General features: G+C 37.4%; 1 protein-coding gene across 2 annotated transcripts in view; it reads right to left on the bottom strand.

Moving 5' to 3' along the window:
* The window catches only part of zgc:171572 (protein bicaudal D homolog 2), a 104221-nt gene extending 84454 nt beyond the window's left edge, over positions 1-19767 (bottom strand). Inside the window, exon 1 of one of the 2 annotated variants that reach the window (XM_068051734.1) lies at positions 19215-19767. In XM_068051734.1, coding sequence (XP_067907835.1) covers positions 19215-19430 — 216 coding nt within the window. In that variant the 5' untranslated portion in view covers positions 19431-19767. The remainder of the gene's footprint in view (positions 1-19214) is intronic. The other variant, XM_068051733.1, reaches the window with a different exon arrangement.
* Between the last annotated feature and the right edge of the window lie 6877 nt (positions 19768-26644).

Here is a 26644-nt window from a genome sequence, read left to right as displayed (position 1 = left end):
AACTACAGAAAGGTGCAAATTCAGGTATAGGGCACAGGAAAACCTTAGGGGAAGTGGCTTGGTGAGCAGGGAAAGAAGAGAAGGGTCACCTCAATAAATGTCTATATTAAGAACCACTACCCTAATTAATTGCCCAGTCAATTTCACAGACCCCCACCTCAAGTTACCATCTCATGCTTCCTCCCTGCTGGATGTATTTCCTATTCTAACCTACCCCAGTTGGTTGGTAAGCACCATCTTTAATCCACAATAATAAAAGCAAAATACTACAGATGCTGGAAATCTGATATAAAAATAGTAAGGGCTGGAAATACTCAGGTCAGGAAGCATCTGTGGAGAGAGAGCAGAGTTAATGTTTCCGGTCAGTGACCTTTCATCAGAACTGGCAAAGGTTAGAAAAGAATTAGGTTTTAAGCAAGTGAAGTGGTGGGGGTGGGGGGGGGGTGGTGAAATGGTGGGGAAGAGAACAAAAGGAAAGGTGTGTGATAGAACAGAGGGCAGGAGAGATTAAATAAAGCTGTCATGGGACAAAAGCTAAGAGCTTGTTAATGCTTGTGGTGAAAGACAAAGCATTAATCCAGAGTGAGTGTTAATGGCAAAATAATGAGCAGCTCTGGCCACATGAAAGACAGGCACATGCTTAAAAAATAAAATTAAAGAAAAATATAAAAAAATGGCGATTCATGCTCTGAAATTGTTGAGCTCAAGGTTGAGTCCACAAAACTGTAGAGTGCTTAATTGAAAGATCAAGTGCTGCTCCTCAAGCTTGCATTGATGTTCACTGGAATAGTGCAGAAAAGGGCAGAAAAGTGGGCATGAGAGCAGAAGGGTGTCTTGAATCTTTAATCTTCTCATTGGCTGCAAAACCCAATTGTGCTATAAAAATGCAAGGCTTGCTCAGTGGTGAGGGGAAGAATGCTCCTACAATCTTACTGTTTGGATTCCTTTTCGCTAATCAGTATGAGACCAAGTTAATATCATATAATGGGTTATAGTCTGCAGCCTAGTATCAAGCTATATTCCAGCTTTGGCTAGATCTTGAATCAAGGACATGGCAAAGGCAGGAAATTATAACACTGCAATACTAAATTAACCTAAATTTGGAAGAACGCATTGATTTCATATTAAGCATGAAAAAAGTGAAATTAAAAAAAAATGAAGCACATGAAGGAAAGATCGAGTTAAGAGGAATACGAGGGCAGAGAGGATTTTAACAGAAAGTTTAGGTCAAGTACTGTATGTCTATTATGTCTGTATTTCAAACCAAAACTAGGAAGCTTTTAAGATAATGCAAGAGTGCAAAAAGCAAACAAATTCTGTTGAACTTGATTATGTTCAAGTCTCTACTGGTCTCATTAACACCACTGTCCATACAAGTTCTTAAAAGTTGCAGAAAGAGACCAAAGTTGCAAAGCAAATGCTAGAGATTTTAGGGGATTATTACTTTTATAACATATCACATTGTGAGGCCCTCAGCACTCGCACATACTATGTTGGGCTACTAGATTTTTGCATGCACCTTCCAATTACATTTGATATCAGATTACAGAACATTCATTCATAATTGATGCTAAATATTGAATCCCCAAGGAATTTGAAATGTAAGCATGCATAACTATACGTGCTGTAAGACAGAGAGGCTGTCATAAACAAAGACTCTCCAAGAATCAGTCTTAAGCAACTCTTTTGTACACTCTTAAACCTCGTTCAAAGAATAGTGTGGACACAGTTTGCATGTTTATTGGCAGTCTCAAGAATCAATCCTTTGCTACAGAACTGGACAGATGTGACTACAGGCAATTTGTGCCATACAAAGCTTAGACTATACACAGACAAATGCTGTGACTGAGATAGTTATGGATTGTCTCACGAGCTCAGCATACAGATTAAGCCAAGAGGTAGTCTTAAACTGCAAAGTTCTTCCTTCAAAACACGTAATCAATAGGATAGCTCCCAAATCAACACCAAAGCCTATTTGTTTTAGAACAGCAAATGCTCTTTAATGGAATACTGCAAAAAGAAAATATCCAATATAAATTTGTGGAAAAATAGCTGCCATCTACTTCAAAAATTCAATCTCCATTACAGGATTTGTCAAGATCTGAAAAACTGGTTAACCTCTACTCCGATAATTCTGTAGTCTTCCATTGCCAAAGGGAAAACTCAGTTTAGTTTGCAATGATGTGGGATGTCAGATGGGTGTCCACAATGGAAAATATTTAAATTAATACTTAATAGCCAATCCAAGCTAACAGATCATGTGACTTCTCCAGGTTTCATGAATTAGCTTATAATTCATTTAATCACAACTAACTTTTTGATCACAAACTGTTACTCCCCAGAAACATACAAACATACAAACTAGGAGGAGTAGGCTATGTGGCCCCTTGAGCCTGCTCCATCATTCTATAAGGTCATGGCTGATCTGTTAGTGGACACAACTCTCCTTTCCGATACCCTTTGACTCCCTTATTTGCCAAGAATCTGTCTACCTCTGCCTTAAGAACATTCAATGACCCTGCCTCCACTGGTCTCCAGGGAAGAGAGTTGCAAAGACTCTGACCCTCAGAGAAAATATTTCTCCTCATCTCCGCCTTAAATGGGAGACCCCTTATTTTTAAACAGCGCTCCCTAGTTTTAGAGTCTCCCTGTCAAGTCACCTCGGATTTTATGTTTCAAAAAGATCACCTCTCATCCTTCTTTAACTCCAATGAATACAGACCCAAACTGTCCAATCTGTGCTCATAAGGTAACCCTCTCAACCCAGGAATCAGTTGAGTAAACCTTCTCTGAACTACTTCCAATGCAATTATATCCTTTCTTAAGTAAGGAGACCAAAACTGTACACAATACTCTCGATGTGGTCCCACCAATGTCCTGTACAACTGTAGCAAAACATCTCTACTTTTATATTCCATTCCCCTTGCAATAAAAACATTGCATTTGCCTTCTTAATCACTTGTTGTACCTGCATACTAACTTTTTGTGTTTTTTGTACTAGGACACCCAGATCCCTCTGCATCTCAGAGTTCTACAATCTCTCTCTATTTAAATAGTATGTTGCTTTTCTATTTTTCCAGCCAAAGTGGACAAGTTCACACTTTCCTACATTATACGCCATCTACCAAATCTTTGCCCACTCACTTAACCTATCTATATCTCTTTACAGACTCATGTCCTTCTCACAACTTACTCTCCTACCTATCTTCGTGTCATGAGCAAATTTAGCAACCATACATTCTGTCCCTTCGTCCTAGTCATTGATATAGATTATAAATAGTTGAGGCCACAGCACTGATCCTTGTGACACTTCACTAGTTACAGCTTGCCAACCTGAAAATGACCCATTTATGCCCACTCTGTTACCTGTTGGCTAACCAATCTTCTATCCATGCTAATATGTTACTGCCCCGCCCCATACCATGGACTCTTATTTTGTTTAGTAACCTTTGATGTGGCACCTTGTCAAATGCCTTCTGGAAATTCAATACACCACATCCACAGGTTCCCCTTTATCCACGTTGCTTGTTACTTCCTCAAAGAACTCTAATAAATTAGTCAAACACGATTTCCCTTTCACAAAACCACATTGATTCTGCCGGATTGCATTGAGATTTTCTAAATGACCTGCCATAATCTCCTTAATAATTGATTCCGGCATTTTTCCTATGAAAGATGTTAAGCTAACTGGTCTGTAGTTTTCTGATTTTGGTCTTCCTCCTTTCTTGAATAGCGGAGTTACATTTGCTATCTTCCAATCTGATGGGACCTTTCCAGAATCTAAGGAATTTTAGAAAATTAAAACCAATGCAGCCACTATCTCAGCAGACCCAAGGATGAAGTCCATCAGGACCTGGAAACATGTCAGCTTTTAGTTCCAATAATTTTCTCAGTACCCTTTCCCTGGTGATGGTAATTGTTTTAGGCTCCTCCCTCCCTTTCAACACTCGATTCACAATTATTTCTGGGATGTTATTTGTATCCTCTACAGTGAAGACAGATGCAAAAATCTGTTCAATTCCTCCACCATTTCCTTATTTTTCATTATTAATTCCCCAAACATTCTCTGGAGGACCAATACTCACTTTACTTACTCATTTCCTTTTAAATACCTGTCCATTTTTATATTTCTAGCCAGCTTTCTCTCTGATAATTCATTTAGTCATTCTTTGCTGTTTTTTATATTCTATCCAATCTTATGACCTGCCACTACTCTTCGCTGAATTGTACGCTTTTTCTTTCAATTTGATACTATCTTTAACTTCTTTCCTTAGACACAGATGGTGCATCCTTCCCCTAGAGTCTTTCTTTCTCACTGGATTGTATCTTTGCTAAATGTGATGAAACATCTTCTTAACTGTCTGCCACTGCATCTCTAATGACCTATTCGTTAACCTAATTTCCCAGTTTACTTTAGCCAGCTCTGTCCTCAAACCCTCATAATTACCCTTATTTAAGTTCAAAACACTAGTCTTGGGTCCATTCTCCTTACCCTCAAACTGAAGCCAAAATTCAATCATATTATGATCAATGCTACCTAGGGGCACCTTTACTATGAGGTTATTAATTAATCCTGTCTTGTTACGCATAACCAGATCTAGAGTAGCCTGCTCTCTTGTTGGCTCTAGAACGTGCTGCTCCAAGAAACTATCCCAGAAACACTCCATCTTCCAACCAACGTTTGCCAATCTGATTTGTCCAATCTATCTGTAGATTAAAATCACCATGATTATCACCATACCTTTCTCACAAGCCCCCATTATTTCTTCCTGTACAGCCAGTCCTGCAGTGTGGTTACTATTAGGGGCCTATAAACTACTCCCACAAGTGATTTCCTACCTTTACTATTTCTTATCGCTACCCAAACTGAATCTACATCTTGATTTTTAGAACTACGTTCACCTCTCTATTGTACTGTCATCCTTAATTAACAGAGCTACCCCTCCACCTTTTCCTAGTTTCCTGTCCTTCCAAAATGTCATCTATCCTTGAATATTCAGGTCCCAGCCTTTGTCATCTTGCAGCCATGTCTCTGTAATGGCTATCAGATCATACATATTTATTTCTATTTGAGCTATCAATTCATTTGTTTTGTTACGAATGCTAATGCCCATTCAAATACAGAGTCTTTTAGTTTAGAGATACAGCACTGAAACAGGCCCTTCGGCCCACCGAGTCTGTGCCAACCATCAACCACCCATTTATACTAATCCTACACTAATTCCATATTCCTACCACATCCCCACCTGTCCCTACCACCTACCTATACTAGGGGCAATTGCTAATGGCCAATTTACCTATCAACCTGCAAGTCTTTGACATGTGGGAGGAAACCAGAGCACCCGGAGGAAACCCACGCAGACACAGGGAGAACTTGCAAACTCCACACAGGCAGTACCCAGAATTGAACCCGGGTCGCTGGAGCTGTGAGGCTGCGGTGCTAACCACTGCGCCACTATTTACGCAACCTCTAGCCTTAGCTGCTTGCACACTCAATTTTGTACATCTGTCCCTTCCTGCCACGGTGGTGAAGGATAAAACAGGAGTCACTCTTTACAATTTTATAGGCATTTATTCAGAGATAAACATTACAAATATGCATTCACAAAACAAACTCAAACCTCAGTTCTAGGCTGTGCCTATTTATAGCAGCTCAATGTATCTCTAGTTAATGTCCACACCTGCATCCAACAAAACACAATGAATATGTAACTAACACAAGCTACTAGCTGTAACAAAAACCTTAATTCTGAATTTCTCAGTTTTACTGGCAGTCAAATCCATTAACACCAAGATGTCTGAAAACCATTAAACAAGCCATTACACTATACATGAAGAATTTTAAATCAATAATTTATTCATACCTGGGAACAATTCTGCTTGCTAACTATCTACTGAGCATCATTCCTAACTTGACCAAGGATATCATTTCAAAACTGGTTCCATTTCACTGTTCCTTGTATAAGTCAATTTTAGAATGTATTAATGTATCCATTCTCTTAAACAATTTGAAGATACTATATGAAGAAATAACATCCTATAACCAAGGGCATACTGGTCAGCCAAATTATCAGTTGGCCTGCTCTTGAATCTTTAGTACGTGAACGAACATATATCAGAGAGCTAGGAACGCTTATCAGTTCATGCAAAATAGAAAGAATGCACACGCACCTCCTTGCCAAAAGGGAGGGAGCATATCTAGGTACTGCAAGATGTGACAGTTCATGGCTAAAGCACTTAAATTTATTTAGGACAACAATGACAAAATGGACACCATTACAAAAAAAAAGATATTAGCAGGGGCAATCTTGGTGAAATACATGGGTTTTAAGAAGGGCCTGAAAAGAGGAGCTTAAAGGAAGGGAGAAGTTTGGCAAGGCAGAGAGATGGTGGGGTGAAGGCATAAAACAACAGTGAGAGGAATGAAGAGTCTTTTTGGTATGTTGCAGAGCTGGGGGAGGCTACAGAGATAGGGAGAGGTAAAATCATGAACAGATTTAAACATGAGGATAAAAATTTTAAACTGGAGATATTTGGGGCTGGGGAACCAATTTAGGTCAGCAATGACAGGGATAATGTGTGAGTGCGACAGTGCAAGATTAGGTATCACTAAGTCTTTCTGTCACAATGCTACAACACAAACTCTCTACTTCTGGTTTGGACACTTTGCCAAATCATGAACCCTCTTAGCAAAATGAGGATTCATCCTTTTATAGTGGGATCAATAAAGGATTAAGCCCTAATTCAGACTCTTTAAAAAAAAAAATCAACTTAATTGCAGGAACAATTGGCAGAGATATGCACAGCTGAAAAGCTTTAGAAAAGGCAGACATTTGGCACAAGTGCATGTCTAATATCATGAATGCACCAGCTGAAAGTACCACCTATCAGGCAGTCATTTCACAGTTGGTTTTCGCATAAGGCCTCATCGTATACGCAAGATGGCAATTATTCAGTTTCACGTCCTGGAAACACAGCTGCTACCTCTTTTGCATGTCCAATACAACAGCAATCAAAAGATACAAAAAACTACATTCATCCATATGCAGATCAGAAAGAAGGCTTTCTATACAATATGTTATGTATGCAAAAAGCTAAACAGCCACAGACTAGCATCACCATCAGTACACATTAAGGAAATTATGTCTAGATGTCAGCTGGTCTTCAATAATCATGCAGTATTTTCCAGTACATTATAGATGTTAAGTTTACATATTAATAACATTCAACTGAATAGCCACATAAAGCAATAACACTATTCCTTTAACTCCACTAACCAAGCACAAGTTCTTTGGAGATGTAATTTTCACAATTTTTTCTTTGTGTTTATTTGTTCCTAATTCCTTAAAAAAATGCAATGTACAAGTAATATTTCAAGTAAGGGCAATGCATGTATGAGATGTTAACTAGCTTACATCACAAAATGTACAGATAGAATTTTCATCAACCAAACATTCAAGTAATGAATGCCTTAGTGTTCCTTGCAAACTAACACAAAAGGTCAAAGCTCCATCAGAACTATTGTCATGTAAACTACAGATCTGTCAATGACTCCATGTTTTCACAAACCTTGTTAAACTAATTTATGACAGTAGGATAGGGTTGACATAACCAAAATTCTACATCACAGGTTTAGCATTTTTAGCATATTTTGTTTCAAATTTTTGCAAACTATTTTCAAAATATTTAGTCATAAATCCACTTGATTAAGGATGTCACAGTATCACAATACAAAAACAAAATCCAATAATCTATTCCATCCTCGAAATGTTTAAAATGGACAGGAAAATGGTTAACAGTTTCCTGATAAACTTCACTGCAGTGTCAACTTATAATTTAATATCAAACCATAAAAATATATTGCATAAAGCTAGTTATTCACTGCACAACAAATTAAATAAATCAAAATTAAAACAAAACAATGCATTTCCAAACAAGAAAAGTAATTGTCACCAATATATCCATAAAATAGATCAAATAGAAATAGATCAAAAGTTGCTAAATCTCGAGCATTCTATAAACATTATACATTTAGCATATCCCTAATAGAACACTTGGACGCACACACGTGACCATCCATTTGTGATAGATACCAATGAGGTCACTGGTTTGAACATTCGATTTGTGAGCTGAATGAAAGAAGGTCTGATTAATGGTCTCGGGTCTATGCCACACAAAGATTAACAGCCATCATTACTATCAAGGATGAAACGAATTGGATGCTAATCTGATGATTACGCATTACATCAGAAGTCACTGATCCAATATGCGTATTTTGGCAATGGATCATAAAAAGTGAAAATAGTCTGGAATATATATGAAAAACTAATGAGGAAATTACTAAAATATCCAAGAAAATAAATACAGTAGTGTATGTCAGTGCATCTAATGTATTTACTGGGACCAGCAGAATCAGCAGCTTAGGGCAGCAAAGAAAATAGCAGCTTAGGGCAGCAAAGAAAATAAATTGGCCGTTGTAAATTGCCCCTAGTGTAGGGAGGTGATAGGGAATATGGGATTACTGTAGGGTTAGTATAAATGGGCGGTTGTTGGTCGGCACAGACTCGGTGGGCCGAAGGGCCTGTTTCAGTGCTGTATCTCTAAATAAAAAATAAATAAAAGAAACTGCAAATAGCTGAGCTCCCAATATTCCAAGAACTTCAAGAGATTCTATTTGAATACCCAAGAGCAGAAGTAATGATGAGAGAGTAATTGTATGGATTTACATACTGCATCCTAGTAATACTCCAATTTGGTAAGAGAGTTTTAGGGAATGTATTCTCTCTTGATGCCAGTGAGTAGCATTGATTTAACTTTCGCATCTTATCACAGTAGTTTCTCATTGCATTAATAAATTTGAAATCATTTCAAAAGTGTCTTTTGGATTCTTAAAACAGACTTTGAAATCCGTGTCCTATTCTCTAAAATTCCCACCTCCCAACCCCTGTACTGTAAGAGTACCAGAAACTTCAGCTGTCAGTTCAGAAGACTCCATTGTCAAAATGACACAAACTACTTTGCAGCTGTTTTGCAAATAGCTATTATGGTGAATAACAAATACCCTGTTGTCTCTGCACATTGTTGAAAACTTGAAGGATGGGGTGACCTAACTTTTTATCCTCGCAAAAAGATTATACATTGTCACCACTGGCAGATAAATCATGAGACAGCTAACTGCTCACTAGCATCTACATAATGAGAGACAGGCCCCCATATCTTGACCTTATAGTTTTTAAAACAGTAAAGCCTAATTAGCCTATATATGAGAGCGAAACTGTGTGGGACATTCGGACAATTCATAGTTCCATTAGTGACTAGGATTTCCATACAACTCTCAGTTAGCTTCCCGTCTCACATCTTTTCTCTACCTTAACTTTGATATTGAGAGACAGATGTTCTTTTTGTTCAAATATATGCATAAGAAAGGCCTCAGCAAATTGCTATGCTTGCCACTGCACAAAAGTGGGGTCATGTTGCTTAGCATGCCTACGCATCTCATTCAGAAAAAGTGTAACTTCTGTCAAGGTCCAATAGGTCATCCTAGCAAGAGTATGTAGATGAATTTCTACCTAAGCGTGCACACAAAGATTTTAGCTTGAAATGTCCTCTTCATCTCCCTGAAAATGAGTTGTTGATCAGTTATAAACACAGAAAGCCAAAAGCTTCAGGACAACGTGCTATTTACCCGTCACTACTACTTTGTCAAGCATTGGTATTAATGTACATTCTCATGATACACTAACCACATATACCAATGTATATTTAAAGGGAAACTAAATAAACACATGAGGGAGGAAGGAATAGGATGTTATATTGATAGGGTTAGATGAAGAGGGGTGGGAGGAAGCTCATGTGGAGCGTAATCATGGACATGGAATTGTTAGGCGAATAGCCTGTTTCTGTGCTGTAAATACTATGTAATTCTGTATGGTACAATTTGAAATCCTTTAGCAGCATCAAATATTCAATAGAATGTAACTAAATATGATGCAAATCAATAACAAACAAAACTATTAAATAAAATGCAATTGGAGCACAAATATGGAGATTTTCATTGGCTCTGAAAGGGGTGACCACGCATCAAAAATCACAGGAAAAAAACCTACTGCCCGTTTCCCACTCTTTATCCATCATACACCATTCTTAAAGCAATAGTGAAAACACAATTGTCTGTTTAGAAAATGTCATCTAGATACAGATGAGAAGTGGCCCAGTTCACTGCAAGATGGTGGTCTTTGTAGGGCAGCCCTATGCTGTAACCAAAACTCTGCTGCTCATATCTTAATCCACATTTAGTCCTGCTCACACATCGCCCCTGTGCTCGTTGCCCTACATTGGCTCCCAATCCACCAATGCCTTGATTTTAAAATTCTCCTCCTTGTGCTCAAATCCTTCCGTGGCCTCACCCTGTCCCCATCTCTGTAACCTCCTCCTACAAAAACTGTGCACCCCTCCAACTCTGACCCACTGTGCATCGCCTACTCCTTTCACCGCACCATTTGTGGTCTTGTCTTCTCTTCAGTGATATGTATAGGCTTTAAGCTCTGGAATTCCCTCCCTAAATCTCTCTGCCTCTCCACCTTTGTCCTCTTTTAAAGAGCCTCCTTAAACTTACTTTTTTAAACAAGCTTTTTTTTAAAAAAAAAACCTTCTTTGGCATGATGTCAATTTTCGCTCCATTGTGCTCCTGTGAAGCACTTTGGGACATTTCCCTATGTTCAAGGTGCTATATAAATGCAAGTTATTACTCTTTTAAGTAAAACATTTTCTTGGTGATAGAATGAGCAAAAGAATACTTATAGTTTATCTTTAATATAAATTTACTTAAACCTTTCTGAATCTGACAACTTCAAAACCATGAATAACTTTTAGTGTAGATTATCTGGTTTAGTACTAAATCATCCAAACTGGATGACAATTCTTTATCAACCTACAAAAATCAGCTAAAGAAACAAATACAATGGATGACTGAAGAGCTGGAACAAAGGAATATTCGAAAAAATACAGACAACTGTAACTTGTATTGATATAGCACTTTTAACATAATGAAACTTCCCAAGGCATTTCATATGGGCATTATAAAACAAACTTTGACACAGAGGCCCATAAGGCGATATTAGGGCAGATGACCAAAAGCTTAGTCAAAAAGGCAGATTTTAAGACTTAAAGAGGGAAGCAAGGTATAGAGGTGGAGAAGTTTAGAGAGAGAATTCCAGAGCTTAGGTCCAAGACAGCTGAATGTTGGAGCTATTAAAATTAGGGATCCTCAAGAGGCAAGAATTAGAGAAGCATAGATATCTCAGAGGGTTATGAGGCTACAGAAGATTACAGAGGCAGGGAGGGGCAAGGCCATGAAGAGACTTGAAAACAAAGATACAGACACTAAAGTTATTTTACATTCTAGATTTTTTTAAAGTTATTACTTAGGATATGCCAGAAGATTGGGAACTGCCAGACACAACCTAGCAGTGGTATGATATCCTCAAACATCTCTCCTGGGTGTGTATAGAAAAAGACTCTTGTGCTGAAATAAAGCATTGCACTGGCCATATTTGTTCTACTTGAGATAACTTTAGATGTATGATCTCAGTCTCCATTTTAAATCAATGCAGACAGCTGGAGATATAGAATTGGTACAACAAATCTCAAATTATTGCACAATTAAGCCCCGATATTAATCAAAATACTTTAAAAATATACATTATTTAGTGAAAGTAAATTAAGTTAATGCAATGGAATACAGAACCTCAAGCTATGCTAATGTGATGTGGGAACACTCAACCCATTTCTCACCTTAATGCTTTATAACATGTCAATTTAAGTTACCAACTCTGAAAGAGAGAAAAGGAAACAATTTCGTACAATAGTGAGTTTGGGCAATAGTAATTCCATAATGCAGTCTGAGTTTTCAAAAAGTAGAATTTTAGGTACAGTTCCATCACATCAATAAAGGTAACTAGGGAAAAAACAATCTCCACTGTCCTTTGAGTTGATAACTAAAAGTCACCAATTTATCAAAAGAATGAAAGGTGAGGCTCGGAGTTTTATTTACCCCCATACACACAGAAATATGTTAAAATATGTAATACCCTACCAGAAACAGAATCTGGTATACCTTCTAGAGGTGAAGTGAATAAACATTTGAACACGAACAAAATTAAGCATACAGAAAAGGGGCAGAAGAATGGGGATAAGCTCTTTGAGAATTGGCACAGGAGTGATGGGCTGAATGGCTTCCCCTTCTAGAATTCGATGCTGCCTTACAAAAGTTTAACATTGGCACCTTATTCTCAAACTTTGTACTTCACAAAAAATACTGAAAATGATGAATAAGCTGGATTAAATATAGTGGCAAAAGCCAGCTGCAAATATTTCTCCTATTTGCTAGATCCTGTTCACACTACTGACATAAAAGTGAGTTGTAAACACAAACTTTTGCACATTTTAAAGCTAATGATAATGTTTTCATTTCTTAATGTACCTTCCTGAACACACATTTAAAACCTTTGGTCTACCAATGCTTTAATTAGTAACGGTATAATTCAAAACATGCTGCACTTGGGATCTGGTGTGGTTTGAGTACAAGACCTTGAAAATAGACTGACAGTCACCCATGATCATAGACATACCCTGTAGGTACTTGACAGTCTCACAGGTAAAGAAATATAAAGAAACTTACATTATCGAAACAAGAATTGGAAATCTATATTTTGAAGTTAATGTTGAATTTGAAAACTTCTTAATATTTGCTATGCCGTTGCGCACTCTCAATATTTTCCATTTTTGCTTCTTTTTCTGTGATCCAAGTAACATTCTTTTAATGAGATGATACGTGACCTACTTTGAGGGCTCCAACTTCTCCTTAAATCAATCACTTATCAAAGCCAATTGTCTCCTATGCAAATACCTGATCTTGAATCTGCATTTCTCCTGATGGCACAGCCAAGATCAGAGGTTCACTGAAGAATCAGAGATCAAGCACCTTGTAATGGGTTGGCATACCTTACAGTACAATATACTGGAATACTTTATTTCCAAATGCACCTTTTGTACCGCCAAGCCAGATTGTTTCCCGATTTGTGCAGGCTAATCAGTTCCTTCATACAGCTCAGTGACTACTCCAAGCTATTCTTGATGATTTTATCAACATGCAAATGTTTAAACAAATAAAGTTACCAGCTAAGTGAAAAAAAAGTACACAATGTCAAATCAGTTGATTTTTTTAAAGAATTCTTAAAGTGATATTCCTGTTTTAAACCAATCTTTCTGCTACTGAATTACTAGCAACCTGATATCTTCAGCCATTAAAAAGGTATTACTTTGGTATCCTATAAATGTAACGTCACCAACACATGACTCCTGCTTACTGAGTACATCAATAATCTAACACAAGTTTACTATTCGCTAACTTCAACAAAATTAACAAATGTTTACACATGCTAGCCCCTGTCACTAAATAGCATTCTTTTCTCAAAATATTCTTTGCTTCATTTCAAATCACAGATTGCAAACTTCGAAGATCACTGACAACTTTACAACACGTAGAAAGTCAATGGCTCCCAAATATGTTCTTACAGACCACCACACTATTTTTATTTAGTTATGTCAAAAGAAATCTTATACAACTATAGCTAGGCCAGATTATTCATTTGATTTGCAAATTTCCTGTTCACCTTAGAGTTAACATGTTACATAGAACAGTAATGTACAAAATGAAAACGAAAGCATAACAACTATTTTTGGGAAGTGAAACAGGTGGATTGCTGTGATAAGCCAACAAATAGTGACATCCATTAGTCAGACATGCCGTTGCCCATTATTTTGTCCTCAAAGTTACTAGAAGTGAGATGGAAATGGTGCAGTGCCCTCTACAAGAAATCTGGTATCTGATTGAACAGGACAAGCAACTATGTATCTCCTTATCCAATAAGACTGAAGAAGTCTGCAATTAACAGTGAAACAATTGAACAAGAAAGCATAAGTTAGACTGGGTGAATTCAATGCCAAATCAGGTGAAGAAAGAGACAGCAAAAGGAAGATTGGATGGAGAAAAAGCGAGCGAGATAAGATAGTAAAGTAATGAATTTTAATTATATTTTTCAAATCTCAGACAATTAAAACCTGAAGGAATGAGACTCCACACTTGTAATAGGTAGCTTTCAATGCCAGAGTAGTTGACTAACAGCAATTAACATTCATCACAAGATTAAAAGGGCACTTAAACTTGAAACAACAACAACTGTCTGTGGTGAGTCTACTTTGTATCTACTATGCAAACACAAGAACTTCATGCCACTCGATGTATTTGAATTGGGAGCTAGGCAGCAACATGCTGTTTTTGCAAAGCTAGCTCACTTGCATCTCTGCTGGGTTCAATTCGTTTTTTGCCAACTTAATCATTCTGTCTTGGCTTTCAAAAAAGTCACATCTGACTACAGCACCCACAGATTGGAGGAGGAAACCAGTTCCTGCTCCTGATCACTGCCTTTCCCTTGACCCCTCCTCTCCCCAAAAGGTGAACAGCTTGCCACTCAGTGCCTAAACATACACTTGAACAGTGACCTGACAGATACTGAAGAAATGCCACAGCAGTATGTTCAGCATGACAAAAGGAAGGGAAGAAAAAAGTATTTATATACAAGCGCTAACATGCCATCACAAAAATTGTAATTAAATATTGTCCTTTGAACGATCCATAGTTTCAAAATCTAACACAAACACTATTTTAATTCTACATCTTACTCATAATCATAATGATTTTATGTTACATCTGGTATGCCCATCTTTATAATCCATTGGAAAACTGTTATGGCACATGGACAAATAATTTACTTTAAATTACCAAAAATAGTCATATTGCTGCAGCAAGCTAAGGAACTAGTTCATGTGGTGGAAGACATTAAGGCAGCTAAGTCAGATGATTGGGCTCACTGTACCCACAAGATCCAATCTACTAAAATAATTCTTTTAAAAAAATCCATAAAATAACATTTTACTTAAAATGCCTTTAAAAATGGCTGGGAATTTCATTTGCTGGAATATCAAATTTGAGAATGTTTAACTGAAAGATTCCAATTTCTTTGCCATACAATGCACTGATCATTTTATACTGTAATCTTAAAGTCATACACCATAAAATGTTGTACCTAAGAGGCTCCACAATTTTACAATTACCATTAAAATGAAAACCATGCATCTGATACAAGTGTAGAAGTCACTCCTGTAAACTTAGACATTAAAATATGCTTAAACATGTAAGTTATACCAGATTTTAAATATTATATGAAAGTCATAATTTTGTCCTTTGAAGGTTTTACATCAATTGTACTGTTCATGATGCCACCTTCGCACCAAATGAAAAACCCCTGGTACCTGCCAGCTACCTAGTGGTTTCAAACCCACACTTTTTAATCTAATAACCAAACAGTGATTATATTCCTAGGAAAACAAATCAGATGGCAGAGAGGGGAAGGTCAAGGTGGCTGCAAAATGGCATACCTGATGAGGGAACTTCATAACAAGCCATTCTTTTGTGAGACAGTTGATAATCTGATACCCAAGCCAGGCAGGTCTACTATACAGCCTGGCCTCACTGACAGAGCCTTACAGGGTAGATCCTTCACTAGGGGCTAGAATTCTTTCCACTCTGCTTCAGATCAGCTTACAAGCCAATGTTCAAATGACTAGGATGGTCCTGGCTGGACAAGCAGCGGGAAACAATGCAGTTTAATTAGCTAAAACTGCAGTTGCCCAACTGATTGCTGCAGATTCCTAAACCTGATCTCTGACCAACATGCACCCAAACTCTCCTGACTTAAGTGGGCTGTGTCCCTAAGGGGAGAGTGTGCACTTTATATCAGGCAAACAGAACTCTACCAGAATGGATTTACCAGAAACTTGCTTTGGATATTGTTAAGCGTCTTCATGGGTTTCTACATATGACAGGCCGATCAAAATAAAAGATTTCACTATTCTGACATCCAATCACCTCTTTGCTCGCTCTCCAAATCCAAAATCATTCTTAAAATCTGTCCGTTCAAACAGATTTCCTGTTCCTCTCACCACATTCCTTTTTATTTTTGCTTTTGTAAAGAACCTTGGGATGATTTTCTGCATTAAAGGAGCTATACATACGCAAGTTAGTTGAAATTCTGTCTTTGTAATAGTGTTGCCGAAATCACTCCATTTTAAAGTTACATACTACCTAGGCAGGAACCATGACAGCTTTAATGTATTTCTGATTTCTCACTGCTAAAATTGTATGAACAGAATCCGATATGTTAAATAAGATTCAAGAGTTATTAAATTGTCTGCCATTTACCAGCTTGGATATCAACCATTTATATCATAATTTAACATAAAAGCTCTTCCATATATGTACCTAATCTATATTCACAATAATTATTCAAGGCAATGAATGAATAATAGAACAGCTTGAATAAAGTAAGGTTTTCATGTAAAAACAAACATGGAAATGAAGAATTGCTTTATATGCTTCACTAATTCTACAGAGCTCAGAATTCACAAAAAAATTAAAGTTTCTGTAAAAAAAATCTTCAAGTCTGAAAAATAAATGAGATACTAAAAGGATTTATGGGATGCTATCCAACATTTGAAAAAAGTTGTCATCAAGCCAAAAGAACAATGAGCGATTAGCATGATTGTAACACCCACCTCCTTTAGTTACACCCACGCCTTTATATTTCAAACTACTATATTTCCAACAGCAATCTCACGCAGCACAAAAATTTAAAATGGTTATATAACACCCATCCCTTTATCAGCTTCTCCAAGGGGAAAACCAATAAGCATTCTTGAGATGCCTGCATAATAAACAACCTACAACAGTTTGTTCTGTTCAATAGCAGTCATGTGGCATGGGAGGAGAAAAGTGCTCTCTTACCATGCGTTAGCTTTTTGAAGACAGATGATTTGTCAGCATCCTCTAGCTTCATGGGACACTAAGTGACACTATAAATTAAAAATACGCTTCAAACTTGAGCTCAATTTCAAGGTTTTCTGTTCTATCAGAATTATACAAATATTTTACTTCTACACTAGAAAGCAATCCTACCCATTTCCCACATACACATGGTTTTTAACATTTTGCTCAGACAATTCCTTCAAATTTATACAGACAAATTTTTGCCTAAAACTGAATTATAATCCCTAATTCCTCCCTTTTGAGCAAATTATTTACAGCATTGACAAATGTTTGTGCACTTATTTTTTTCTTTTGGGGATGTGGGCGTCGCTGACAAACCCAGCGATTGTTGCCCATCCCTAATTGCCCTCAAGAGGTTTGTGGTGAGCCGCCTTCTTGAATCCAATTAATTACACCCAAAGCACAAACTGTTGTTTTAAACAAAGCTAAAATGAACTTTGCATCATTCAAGATTTAGAAAGAAATTACCCTCTTAGACTTTCACAATTACCACTTAAATCTGATTCTGCAAAGGTGAAAATATTTGCAATAAATATTAGTTAATACAAGTCCTTCAGTAGATTACATTTTTTCTTTGTCTTTAGAAGTCCAATATGCCACCTCTGATCATTTTCTGCATATAGTAACGAATTAAAACTATTCTTTTGGATCATGACTACAAATTTTTGAACTTTCCAAAGTTTGAAAGGGGCACTATTCCCACCTAAATTCTGACATTCAAAGCCATAAACACCAGCTAAAATACTGAAACCAGGGAAAAAAAACTTCAGTCAAGGGCTCAAATCCTATTAAACACTATTTAAATCTATAACATATCTTTCAAAATTTCATCGATTCCTCCTTCAAACACAGTAGGAATCGACAATATTTTGAAAGCTTATATGTAATAATTATAGTTATTTGTTTTTTGTCTAATGTTGAGTATTTCTCATATTTGAAAACCCCTCAATCTAAATGCCGCCCTAGTTCAAATAGCTTTACATTTCCCATATGTAATAATACAAAACATTAAATTAAAATCCAAGTTTTATTTATAATTTTGCAAAAATGCTCTATAATCTAAATTTCAAAAGAATTATTGTTAAAAAGCTATTTAAATTCACACTTGCGAGGCAGTTCGAATAGATTTTGCATTTGACTGTTAGTCCTCTACTTCAGAAAATTTACTTTTTCCAAGATAGAAACTGAAGTTAATTATCAGTTAAAAACAAAACAAAGCTAAAACAATTGTGAAAATGATGTCAAAAAGATATGTTTATTAAAGAATGCAACTGACTCAGCATGATGTCTCAGCGAAGTGTGGCAGCAAGCAAGTCCAGACTCATGATTTCCCAATGACTCCCTAATCTGATCCAGGATGCTAGCAGTAGGTGCCAAGTCAAGTCCAATGGTTTCAGCAATGCGAAAAAAAGATTTTTTTTAACCCAAACTCAGGAGATGAGTCACTGTGTTCAAGTACTTCCCGTGGGCAGTCACAGAATGGCTGAAGAGCAGCACATTGCCTGCCTTCATTAGCAAATGTTTGAGATAGTACTGTACATTCAAACAATTTTTCTTTTCAGTTTTAACATTCTCGTTACTGGATGTATTAAACTAATTGGGCTGAATGGCCCGTTTTTGTGCTGCATATTCTATGTAAAATGCGTTGTCCCTATGGTACAATGAAATATTTCTCTTGTGAATTTAAGAATTCAAGTCAGTGTTAGAAAAAAAAATGAACTCCTTGAAATTTAGTATTGTGTGGAGAAAAATACTCATGTTCTGAGAACTGGCCGACAAACTTGAGTGAACAGATTTACCCTACTTGTAAATTTGAATGAGACACGAAGTAGAGTGATTTTTATGCCTCCATCAGATCTGTGACTGTTCCCCGAGGATCTAGTGGTGGTCGCCAAATCCGATCCATGGCAATTTACTGAAGGGTGGGGACAAAGGGATCCTCGACTGAGAGGAACATGTACAAGAGTAACCTCCATACAGTTACAACAGGGGATTCAAAGGTGTTAGACGATACCCCACAAGCTAGAGACTGGCCGTTGGGCACAGGAGTAAAACTATTGTGAGCAATGAGGTGGCAGATGCTCGGAGCTGCTGCTTGAATCTGTCAACGGTTAGACGCCCGTGGGCGATGAGTGGGTCCTCGGTCAGTTTTTTTTTAACAATCCGTCCAATACATTTTGAGCAAATGATTTACATTTTTTTTTTAATGTTGACAGAAAAGGGACCGAGTCTGGGAAATATCATCAATTTTCCCCTCAATAAGCCTCACCTCTCGAAGCTGCTCCAATTCCTGTTTAACTGTCTCGTACTCGCTCTCCAGCTCATCGTACTGTTGTTTGAGACTCTGCTTCTCCTCCAACACCACCAGCCCGTACTCGGCCGCCTGGATCTTCTCCTGGGTCGTCTCACTGAGTTCCCGGTTCAGCCGCTCAAGCTCAGTGCGCAGGAAGCTCTCGCTCTCCACCAGTAGCTCCCCCGCCTCCATGGTGCCGGAGACAAGGCGCCGCCGCTCTCCCGGCCACTTATCCTGGGGAGCAGGGAAACAGACTTAAAGCCGTGTGCGCGATGCCTGCTCTCTGACCGCCACCATAGCTTCCCCCAACACCGTGTCTGAGCTCCCCGCCGGATCCCGGCGGCGGCTGTCAGGCGGAGGAGGGGAAGGAATGAAGGAATGCGGCCCTGACGCTGCAGATAACCAGGACCCTCTGGCTAATTTCTCCCGGTGTTACAAATCCTGGCTACCGGAGCGTCTGAACTTCCCTCGGCTCCTGCAGCTGCTGCCCCCGCCCCCCTAGACTACACCCCAAGCTGAACTCTCACTCCCGCTCCGCCCTCCCGCGCCGCCATTGCTGCTGACAGATCCTTCCCGGCCGCTGACGTCAGCACCTTGGTTTCAGACAAGGAGCCGCCGCAGGGAGTGGCAGCAGAAGAGAGTACAGTACAACACAATACAGTACAAAACAACATAGCCCATTATAATACAGTACAAAACAACATAGCCCATTATAATACAGTACAATACAACATAGCACATAATACAGTACAATACAACATAGCACATAATACAGTACAAAACAACATAGCACATTATAATACAGTACAATACAACATAGCATAATACAGTACAAAACAACATAGCACATTATAATACAGTACAATACAACATAGCACATAATACAGTACAATACAACATAGCACATTATAATACAGTACAATACAACATAGCACAAAATACAGTACAATACAACATAGCACATTATAATACAGTACAATACAACATAGCACATAATACAGTACAATACAACATAGCACATTATAATACAATACAACATAGCACATAATACAGTACAATACAACATAGCACATTATAATACAATACAACATAGCACATAATACAGTACAATACAACATAGCACATTATAATACAGTACAATACAACATAGCACATAATACAGTACAATACAACATAGCACATTATGATACAGTACAATACAGTACAATACAACATAGCACATTATAATACAACATAGAGCATTATAATACAATACAATACAACATAGCACATTATAATACAGTACAATACAACACAGCACATAATACAGTACAATACAACATAGCACATTATAATACAGTACAATACAACATATCACATAATACAGTACAATACAACATAGCACATTATGATATAGTACAATACAACATAGCACATTATAATACAGTATAATACAACATAGCACATTATAATACAGTACAAGACAGCATAACACATTATAATACAGTATAATACAACATGGCACATTATAATACAGTACAATACAACATAACACATTATAATACAGTATAATACAACATAGCACATTATAATACAGTACAATACAACATAGCACAGTACAATACAGTACAATACAACATAGCACAGTGCAATACAGTACAATACAACATAGCACATTATAATACAGTACAATACAACATAGCACAGTACGATACTACATAGCACATTATAATACAGTACCATGCAACATAGCACAATATAATACAGTGCAATACAACATAGCACTTTATAATACAGTATAATACAACATAGCGCATTATAATACAGTACAATACAACATAGCACATAATAATACAACATAGCACAGTACAATACAACATGGCACATTATAATACAGTACAATGCAACATTTCACATTATAATACAGTACAATACAACATGGCACATTATAATACAGTACAATGCAACATTTCACATTATAATACAGTACAATACAACATAGCACATTATAATACAATACAACATAGCACATAATACAGTACAATACAACATAGCACATTATAATACAATACAATACAACATAGCACATAATACAGTACAATACAACATAGCACATTATAATACAGTACAATACAACATAGCACATAATACAGTACAATACAACATAGCACATTATGATACAGTACAATACAGTACAATACAACATAGCACATTATAATACAACATAGAGCATTATAATACAATACAATACAACATAGCACATTATAATACAGTACAATACAACATAGCACATAATACAGTACAATACAACATAGCACATTATAATACAGTACAATACAACATATCACATAATACAGTACAATACAACATAGCACATTATGATATAGTACAATACAACATAGCACATTATAATACAGTATAATACAACATAGCACATTATAATACAGTACAAGACAGCATAACACATTATAATACAGTATAATACAACATGGCACATTATAATACAGTACAATACAACATAACACATTATAATACAGTATAATACAACATAGCACATTATAATACAGTACAATACAACATAGCACAGTACAATACAGTACAATACAACATAGCACAGTGCAATACAGTACAATACAACATAGCACATTATAATACAGTACAATACAACATAGCACAGTACGATACTACATAGCACATTATAATACAGTACCATGCAACATAGCACAATATAATACAGTGCAATACAACATAGCACTTTATAATACAGTATAATACAACATAGCGCATTATAATACAGTACAATACAACATAGCACATAATAATACAACATAGCACAGTACAATACAACATGGCACATTATAATACAGTACAATGCAACATTTCACATTATAATACAGTACAATACAACATGGCACATTATAATACAGTACAATGCAACATTTCACATTATAATACAGTACAATACAACATAGCACAGTACGATACAACATAGCACATTATAATACAGCAGAATACAACATAGCACAACACAATACAGTACAATACAACATAGCACATTATAATACAGTGCAATACAACATAGCACATTATAATACAGTACAATACAACATAATACATTATAATACAGTATAATACAACATAGCACATTATAATACAGTACAATACAACATAGCACAGTACAATACAACATAGCACATTACAATACAGTACAATACAACATAGCACATTATAATACAGTACAATACAACATAGCACATTAGAATAAAGTATAATACAACATAGTACAGTACAATACAACATAGCACATTAGAATACAACGCACAGCACAGTACAGTACAATACAACACAGTACAATACAATAAAACATGGCATATTATAATACAGTACAATACAACATAGCGCATTATAATACAACATAGTACATTATAATACGGTACAATACAACATAGCACATAATAATACAACACAGCACAGTACAATACAACATGGCACATTATAATACAGTACAATGCAACATTTCACATTATAATACAGTACAATACAACATAGCACAGTACGATACAACATAGCACATAATAATACAGCAGAATAGAACATAGCACAGTACGATACAACATAGCACATTATAATACATTACAATACAACAGAGCACAACACAATACAGTACAATACAACATAGCACATTATAATACAGTGCAATACAACATAGCACATTATAATACAGTACAATACAACATAGCACAGTACAATGCAACATAGCACATTATAATATAGTACAATACAACATAGCACAGTACAATACAACATAGCACATTATAATACAGTACAATACAACATAGCGCAGTACAATACAACATAGCACATTATAATACAGTACAATACAACATAGCACAGTACAATACAGTACAATGCAACATTTCACATTATAATACAGTACAATACAACATAGCACAGTACAATACAGTACAATACAATTAAGCACATTATAATACAGTACAATACAAAATTGCACAGTGCAATACAACAAAGCACATCATAATACAGTACAATACAACACAGCACATTATAATACAGTACAATACAACATAGCGCAGTACAATACAACATAGCACATTATAATACAGTACCATGCAACATAGCACAATATAATACAGTACACCATCCTGTCTTGGAACTATATCACCGTTCCTTCACTGTCGCTGGGTCAAAATCCTGGAACTCCCTTCCTAACAGCACTGTGGGTATACCTACCCCACATGGACTGCAGCGGTTCAAGAAGGCAGCTCACCACCACCTTCTCAAAGGCAATTAGGGATGGGCAATAAATGCTGGCCTGGTCAGCGACACCCACATCCCATGAATGAATAAAAAAAACAATACAACATAGCACCTTATAATACAGTACCATGCAACATAGCACAATATAATACAGTACAATACAACATAGCACATTATAATACAGTACCATGCAACATAGCACAATATAATACAATACAATACAACATAGCACATTATAATACAGTATAATACAACATAGCACAGTACAATACAACACACAGCACGGTACAGTACAATACAAGACACAGCACAGTACAATGCAACATATCACAATACAATACAGTACAATACAACATAGCACATTATAATACAGTACAATACAACATAGCGCATTATAATACAGTACAATACAACATAGCACAATACAATACAGTACAATACAACATAGCACAGTACAATATAATAGCACAATACAATACGACACAGTACAATATAGTACAATACAATGCACAGCACAGTACAATACAACATAGCACAATACAATACAATGCAGCACAATACAATGCAGCACAATACAACACAGTACAATACAATACAATACAACACAACACACAGCACAGAAAAATACAATACAGCACAATACAATACAGTACAATACAACACAGTACAATACAATACAACACAGCACAACAAAATACAATACAGCACAATACAATACAGTACAATACAACACAGCACAATACAATACAACACAATACAATACAACACACAACACGGCACCATACAATATGGTACAATACAACACAGTACAATACAATACAGTACAATACAACACAGTACAATGCAGTACAACACACAACACAGTACAATATAACACACGGCACCGTGCAATACAATACAGCACAGTACAATATAATACAACACACAGCACAGCACAGTACAATACAACATACAGCACAGCTTAATACAACATATAGCATAGGACAATACAATACAACACAGTACAATACAGTGATAGGGGATTCTATTGTAAAGGGTACAGATTGGGATTTCTGTGGCCACAAACGTGACTCCGGGATGGTATGTTGCCTCCCTGGTGCTAGGGTCAAGGATGTCACGGAGAGGCTGCAGGACATTCTGAAGGGGGAGGGTGAACAGTCAGAGGTCATGGTACACATTGGTACCAACGACATAGGTAGAAAGGGGCAGCACAGTGGCGCAGTGATTAGCACCGCAGCCTCACAGCTCCAGTGACCCGGGTTCAATTCTGGGTACTGCCTGTGTGGAGTTTGCAAGTTCTCCCTGTGTCTGCGTGGGTTTTCGCCGGGTGCTCCGGTTTCCTCCCACAAGCCAAAAGACTTGCAGGTTGGTAGGTAAATTGGCCATTATAAATTGCTCCTAGTATAGGTAGGTGGTAGGGAAATATAGGGACAGGTGGGGATGTGGTAGGAATATGGGATTAGTGTAGGATTAGTATGTTTGGGTGGTTGATGGTCGGCACAGACTCGGTGGGCCGAAGGGCCTGTTTCAGTGCTGTATCTCTAAACTAAACTAAACTAAACTAAAGAGGGCTGAGGTCCTGCAACAAGAATTTAGGGAGTTAGGTAGCAGATTAAAAAGCAGGGCCTCAAAGGTTGTAATCTCTGGATTACTCCGGGTGCCACATGCTAGTGAGTATAGGAATAGGAGGATAGAGCAGATGAATGCATGGCTGAAGAGATGGTGCAGGAGGGAGGGCTTTAATTTCATGGATCACTGGTTCTGTTTCTGGTGAAGGTGGGACCTGTACAAGTTGGACAGGTTGCACCTGAACCGGAACGGGACCAACATCATTGCTGGGAGGTTTGCTCGTGCTGTTGTGGGGGGGTTTAAACTAATTTAGCAGGGGGATGGGATACAGAGTGGAGGTACAGTAGGGGGGTGATGCACAGTCAAATATAGAAGAGAAACTGAGTCCGTCTGGAAGGCAGAGCAAATATAGACCTGTTAAGGCACAAGTGAATAATGCAAGGCTGGATTGCATCTATTTTAATGCAAGGAGTCTTACTTGTAAGGCAGATGAATTGATGAATGTTGTTTAACACATGGAAATATGATATTATTGCTATCACAGAGACATGGTTGAGGGAAGGGCAGGACTGGCAGCTCAATATTCCAGAGTATAGAATCATCAGGCATGACAGGGGAGGGTGTAAAAAAGGAGGTGGCATTGCACTGTCAATTACTGCAGTAAGGAGGGATGATATCTTAGAAGGTTCCTCAAATGAGGCCATATGGGTAAAACTTAAAAACAAAAAGGGGGCAAACACATGTCTGGGAGTGTACTACAGTCCTCCAAACAGTCAGGGAGAGATAGAGGAGCAGATATGTAGGCAAACCTCAGAGAGCTGTAAAAATAATAGGGTTATAATAGTAGGGGATTTCAACTTCCCCAATATCAACTGGGATAGTCTTAGTGCAAAAGGCTTAAAGGGGCATAATTCTTAAAGTGCATACAGGAGAGCTTTTTGAGCCAGCATGTAGAAAGTCCTAGAAGAGAAGGGGCGATACTGGACCTAATCCTAGGGAATGAAGCCAGACAAGTGGTAGAAGTGTCAGTGGGGGAGCATTTCGGGGATAGTGACCATAACTCTGTAAATTTAAGGTAGTTATGGAAAAAGACAAAGAGGGACCGGAAATAAAAGTACTGAATTGTGGGAAGGCCGATTTCAATATGATAAAACAGGATCTGGCCAAAGTGGACTGGGAGCAGCTACTTGTAGGAAAGTCTACATCAGACCAGTGGGAGTCATTCAAAAAGGAAATAGTGAGAGTTCAGGGCCAACATGTTACCGTAGGTGAAGGGTAGGAACAACAAGTCCAGGGAACCCTGGATGTCAAGGGATATAGAGGATTGGATCAGGAAAAAAAAGGAGGCTTGTGGCAGATTCAGAACGCTGAAAACAGCAGAGGCCCTCGAGGAGTATAGAAAGTGTAGAGGGGTACTTAAAAAAGTAATTAGGAGAGTGAAGAGGAACATGAAGAAACACTGGCGGGCAAGATAAAGGAAAATCCCAAGGCGTTTTATAAGTATATTAAGGGCAAGAGGGTAACCAGGGAAAGAGTAGGGCCCATTAGGGACCAAAGTGGCAATCAATCTGTGTGTGGAG

The sequence above is a fragment of the Heterodontus francisci genome, chromosome 19, assembly GCF_036365525.1.
Source record: "Heterodontus francisci isolate sHetFra1 chromosome 19, sHetFra1.hap1, whole genome shotgun sequence".
Classification (NCBI taxonomy): Eukaryota; Metazoa; Chordata; class Chondrichthyes; order Heterodontiformes; family Heterodontidae; genus Heterodontus; species Heterodontus francisci.
Note: the sequence above shows the minus strand (reverse complement) of the source record. Positions and strands in the feature narration are given on the sequence as shown.